The 6,201-nt window shown below is 39.5% G+C and overlaps 1 protein-coding gene across 1 annotated transcript; it reads right to left on the reverse strand.

Annotated features, from left to right (window-relative positions):
- Positions 1-194: 194 nt before the first annotated feature.
- eif3s6ip (eukaryotic translation initiation factor 3, subunit 6 interacting protein) lies at positions 195-5,104 on the reverse strand. Its single transcript, XM_004559677.4, has 15 exons — positions 4,944-5,104; positions 4,564-4,606; positions 4,217-4,427; positions 4,058-4,137; positions 3,770-3,831; positions 3,598-3,667; positions 3,437-3,510; positions 3,052-3,223; positions 2,748-2,902; positions 2,019-2,189; positions 1,659-1,792; positions 1,268-1,441; positions 888-1,077; positions 601-681; positions 195-380 (listed from the first exon to the last, which is right to left on the reverse strand). The coding sequence occupies exons 1-15, from the start codon at positions 4,965-4,967 to the stop codon at positions 309-311; spliced, it is 1,713 nt and encodes a 570-aa protein (XP_004559734.1). The 5' UTR covers positions 4,968-5,104; the 3' UTR covers positions 195-308.
- Between the last annotated feature and the right edge of the window lie 1,097 nt (positions 5,105-6,201).

A 6,201-nucleotide genomic window follows, 5' to 3' on the forward strand; every position in this document is an offset into this window, starting at 1 on the left:
TCTGAAAATAAACATTAATAAACCTAAATATTAGTCCCCCAGTTACCTCACAGTTGACGTCTGTTCTACCCGCAAACAAAAGCTTAAGTAGGAACATAACACTACAAAAGAAGACTTAGCAACTGTGGTGAGGTGGTAAATACTGCCTCCTAGTGGAACACACCTGGTATTAGGGAGCAAAAACATACAAGTAATTAGTTTGCACTCCAATCCATCCTTTTATTGTTATTAGATTACATAGAAAATTTTTCATTAATAATAGCTGTCAAAAAACTGGAAGGAGGCATTAGAAGACGTGATGTGATGTCTCATCGGCCTGTAGCGGTTCCTGATGTCACAGTGGTAGCAGTGGTTGACATCTTCTTCAGAGTCCTGTTCAACTGTAGGGACACAAGAAGTGATCATTAGTCCTGTATTCAAAATCTTTTCAGTGCGGGGCAAACCAAAGGAGCAGGTGATGTTTTTAATTTTAATATTAGAGACAACTGTTTAATTTCCAAACTTTTAATATTCAAATTAGATTGTTACACCTTGTAATAGTTAGCATCTGAAACATATTAAATATTTTCCCATTCAGAGGCATTATGGACGATTGCTTACCTCCTCAAACTTGTGGATCTGTCTGATGAAAAAGTCTCCATACCGACGAGCGACTTTGGTGTCGGCAATGTGGATCATGTCCTGTGGGGAAAATGCCATCAAATATAAAGTACAACAAGCCACATCCACATATCTAACTTCTGTAAAACTTAATTTAAATCTTATGCTTAATTTTACCCAAACTAAACACCTGAGGCATTCCTCAGAGCCATCCAGCCCTGTGACATGCTATTTAAACAGCAGCACAGAAACATCAAAAAGAGCACTTTCATTTAAAAGATGTTCACCTTGTCAATGTAAAAGTCGACCTCAGACGCAGACTGGAACTCTCCGTCCAGCGCTGAGATGCCGCTGGTCCACACCAGATTCTTCATCTTGTGTTTGAAGACGAGCAGCTGAATGCGGAACTCCTGCTCTGTCATGTCCAGAAATCCGGCCAGCTTGGCTACTGGCATGGTGGTGTACAGCTTCAAGAAGCTACAATGACATATTGTGACTTAGATGACATGTATAAGCACTCAGACACAATCTAATAGTTCATGTAAAGGATTTAAATATGTAAAGTGTGGCAAAACGTTTGGAGGAGATTCAGGATATTTTTGTACATTACTCCAGCTTTTACAGGTAAAACTACAACCTCCACATACTCACAAGTTGGGGGACTCACCTTCGAATGGTGGAGAGCTGGGCCTGCTGCTGCACCTCCTCAGCAAAGACCTTCAACTGCTGTTGAAAAGGTTCTTTGTGGTAGTTCGGGTGGACGTTGTCGTAGTTTGGCACTACAGGTGACAAGAACTTGGGACAGGCAAAGCTGAACAGCTCCTCGAACACCTGCAGATCTCTGAGATGGTAAAAGTAACATTTGCATCAAAAGAAATGTTTGAGGCTATGAGCACAAATGCTAATAAAGTCATACATTACTGATTCCATATCCCATAAGCAAAGCTCCACACTTTATATAACATTCTACATAATACAAAATCATAACAGTAAAACAGAAAAGGACTGACTCACAACTTAAACATGTTGTAAAGCAAGGCAGTGAGTGTAGGTCTTACCCCTTTTGCATGCGGAGCATCTTATCTCCGTACTTCTCCCTCAGCTGGGTGTGGATGCTCTCGTCGATGCGCATCGGGTACATGGTCAGAGCGATAGCCAGCAGGCCGTGCATCTGCTCATTTTGTTTGTTAATCTGAAGAAAACATACAGGTATTATGACACCTGTTCCAAACATAATACTGTTTGATCATCCAACACAATGAGAGTGCCTGATTATTATTCACATGTCAAAGCATTTTAAAGAAAATCAGCGCATCCCAAATGTTGCTGTCTGAAGTTCTCTCACCACGTTCTGTACAGACATAAGTAAAAGAACCTACAGCTAAAGATAAGACAATAAAACCACTGCTGTTACTGACCATCTCATATTTATACGTTGACCTCTGGAACATGTTTCTTGTTCTCTGGATATAGAGCAGGATGTTAGCAAAGACTCGAATGGCATCCTGGTAGCGCCTCATCATAAGGTAGGCAAAACCCACATAGTAATATGTGGTGATTTGGCACTCTGGAACACGCGAGTACATACTCTGAAAGATAGGGAGAAAAAAAAATATGCAGAAATATGAATTACAGAGAAAATGAGCAGTGTCATTTTTTAATGTTTAATTTCAACAGATCAGCCAAACTTTATTTGTTGCTACAAAGGTTGATTTAATAGAAACTTTAAACTCTGAGATGAAATGAATTATATGACTCCGTGCTACTGAAGAACTGAGAACTGTGAATTATGTATTTGCTTTATAAAGTATTATAATAGTTATTCATTGTTAATGTGTCAGGTAAATTAATGAGTTCCTTCTTTTTTACTGCAACTTCACTTTGCCCACATTAAATTTCATGAGCATAAAGACTGATAAAGCAGAAACTGTGTCGAGTCAAATTATCACAAGAATCCTCGGAGAATATCGTTTGTTTGTTTTAAATTAAAAACATCAGTATCTGTCAGCATTGTATCAATCCTTCTAGGACAAGAGGAAACAACACCAACAACACATTTCCATAATGACACTCAATCCCAGCGCTCATCATCACTAGTGGGAGCAGACCAGACCTCTCTCTACATGAGGTCTTAAATAAGGTCGTACCTTCTTATTGAGCTCAATGTTCTCCAGGACTTTGATGGCCTGGTAATAGTCACCAAGCAGAGAGTGAAGCCTCAAAAGCCCGACCAAGCTGAAGTAACCCAACATCTTGTACAGAGAGTGACGTCCATATTCTCCAGCCACGCTTTCTGGGTCTCCTGCATTACAAGAACACATAACATGTTCACGACCTATACAGTCCTGGACTCTAAAGCCTTAAATTGACATAATTCAAGATTTTAAAATAATTAGGTTTCTATGAATACTCCATTGTTTCTATAAATATCATAAAAACACTCTTCTTTACCTCCACTTGTGTAGACCTCAAGCTGACGGTTGATGTTGCTCTTGTCCACCAGGGAGTGGAGAACATTGAGGACACTGTGGACGTTCCAGATCTTCGGGTTGCTCCTCAGGAACTCAATTTCCTCCTCAGACTTTTTGGCTGTCTTACAGCGGTACTGACTGAACGACTGAAACTGAAGGTGGAAGAGATGTTTGTTAGTGGATTTTAAATATGCTTTCTAGCCACGTGGACTAGTGATCATTAAAGACCATGAATATCTTCATTAATATGTCACCTATCTGGTGCTTAAAGTAATGATAACATTAACAACAACAGCTATCAGCCCTTTTCTTTATTTGGATCTTATTGATTGTTGAGCATGCACTCTAAAAACACTGTAATGTACCTGGTAGATAAACTCATCAATGATGTCCCAGAGCCACTGGTTTGGCAGCTCCAAGGGGGCCGGCCCATCAGCATCTGTTTAGAGTCAACAATGATCTCATATAGCTGCTGTTCTTGCACTAACGGATCAGAGAAAATGTATGGACAATATGTGCTCCTTACTGAGAATGTAGTTGAAGAGGTTGCAGTAATTGTAGTAGGACTCAAATCTCTGGTCCAAAGTTGGTCCACCCTGATTATACAGAAAATATTTTTTTCCAACCAAATTCTAGAAAGTTTTTTGGACAGTGATAAAAAAGACACAGACGACTGTTCATATTTAGCAGCTACTCACGCTGACTTTAGCGTAGATGTGTCTGTAATAGAGTTCTTTGTAGAGAATGAGAAACACAGCATCTGCAAAACACAAGAGACAAAAACAACATGAAACATCTCCACTGAACCACACAAAGGAGGCCTAAAACTCTTATAAAATCTTAAATATATAAAATAAATAATAATAATCTTAAGCGGTGCAAGTTTATCTTTTTTTTTTTTTAAATCACACTCAAACAATAAAGAATAAAAATGATACTATCCATACAAAATCAAAAGTAGAACAAGTAATGGATAACGCTCTCACCATTGCCAACAAGTGATGCGATGGCCTCAGCCTCTGGCCAGGGAGAGGTCTTGAAGAAACGGTCAGTCAACTTGTTCCAGCTTGATAGGTAAGAGCATGAAAAAGTCAGCATATTGATCACGCACGGTGTGAGAGTTATGTGCACAGAGTTAAGTTTACCTGTTTTCATAGACGTCCTGGATCTCGTAGATCTTCTGCTCAATGCTCTCACTAGACACCCGGTTGGACTGCAGCTCATAAACCTTCTGGTCAATCAAGTCAGAGATGGTTTTGTGGAAATACTGCAGAAAGTTCTTGATCACCTCTGGGATGACATGGTAGGTCTGCTGCTCATACTGCCTCTCGTAGGCAAGGTCTGCTTTAGGGTCACCTGCAAGGAAAATTAAAAGAACATCCTTTAATCTGCTCTAAAAGTTACTTATGTTGTGTGACTGACTAAACAAGAGGATTGTATCTGTAAAAATAGATAGTATGAGTATAAAAGGGATGGTTATTTGTATACTTACCAGTGTGCAGATCGTAGTCGTTTGTGTAGGAGTAAGGATCGTACTGTAAGGAAACAAAGCAATCAGGCATTTGTTACTGATACAGCTACAGCATCTGATATTGATCTGCCCAGCGAGAAACGACCACCTGATCGATTATATAGTGATATTTTATAATAATAAAAATGCACTAAAAAGAGTTACAGACAATTAGCTACTTTTTTGGTTGCATTGTCTTAAAGCAGGGTTTAAGAGTAAATTTATATCACACTAACTCATTGAAGCCACTGTTATACTATGCCGGTGGAGTCGAGCTAGCTACACAGCTACCTAGCTAACAGTGTGCCATTGTTATTGCAGTCAAAACGTACAAATGTCTGATGGAGTAAATGTGTACTTACATCCTCTTCGTCGTGGTATGACATTGTATTAGCTATTAGTCCAAGCTAGTTTAGATGCTGGAGTGAAAAAAGAGAATATGTGCTCAATTAGCTACCGCCGCTAAACCACGCAGCTGGCGGTGGAGAGATGGGAAGAAGCGGAAGGAAGTAGCTGTGACGTAGGAGTGACACGCATCGTAATTGGAGCACTATGGGAAATTGAGTTTGTTGTTCACGAAAAGAAACACTTGATTCTCAAACTTTCGCATATCTCTTCTAAAAGCCAAAAAATATGTAGAGGGTGGTGAATTTAAAAACGAATAACCATTTCTTTCCGCGTTTTTTTCTTCTTAAGTTTCTCTTAGGGAATGAAACCTGTGTAACTGAGAACAAGAGCAAGCTAGGGCTCTGATTAGGGTTTCATAAATGTATTTTATGAACCTCATTGTTTTGCTAGTGTCTGTTCGTGAGACGGCATCTGTCCATTTGTTTACAGCTGTGCTTTTTACTCACCATAATGTATTGTAAAGATGACTAATGATACTAATTCGGCTACACCAGTTTTGACCAAACATATATTCGGGAAACAAACGGACTCTTGGCGAGACATGCCTTCCTACTGAAGGGCTTCTTGTGCAGGTACTGAAAAACAAACCACCAAGAGGAACAGATATAATTTGAGGCTTTATGTTCTTATTTGTCACGTTTCTTTGATTCTTGCACAAAAAAAATGTATGTTGAAAACTCAGCCTAATTTTTCTAGTGGAGAATAAAATAAACTTGTGGAAAACACAGTACGCGGAGTTCTGACAAACGCAAAAGTCAGAACTGACTGTGTAGAATTTCGAAATCCCCGACAGCTATTTGACCATATGAAGTGTATCGAGCAGGCTGTGAAGACTATCATCTACCGTTAGGTGGCGTTATAGTCGTAATGGGACGCTCTGAAACGTTGCACTAGTGGCCGTGGACTCGGCGAATGGAGAGTTATTGGGAAGAAACTGCAAACTGATTCGTGCTCATACAGCATATAGTTACAAAGCTGAGAATGGTTTAATGGTTTGCCTAAATATCTGTTATTCTAGGCGCCCCTTGTTTTTTTAATCTGTATTGTGTGAAACTCAGGGGCTTGTCTAACTTTGTTTTGAGAATTGTATATAGCCGTATAATCAAAAAATTGAATGTGATTGCGTATGCGTCCACCAGAACGAAAATGTATTTGCTGATCCACCTAGCAGACACTTTCTGACCCCTTCCTGTGTTTTCTCTTCACTGGGGT

The sequence above is a fragment of the Maylandia zebra genome, linkage group LG13 (genome assembly GCF_041146795.1).
Source record: "Maylandia zebra isolate NMK-2024a linkage group LG13, Mzebra_GT3a, whole genome shotgun sequence".
In the NCBI taxonomy this organism is placed as follows: domain Eukaryota; kingdom Metazoa; phylum Chordata; class Actinopteri; order Cichliformes; family Cichlidae; genus Maylandia; species Maylandia zebra.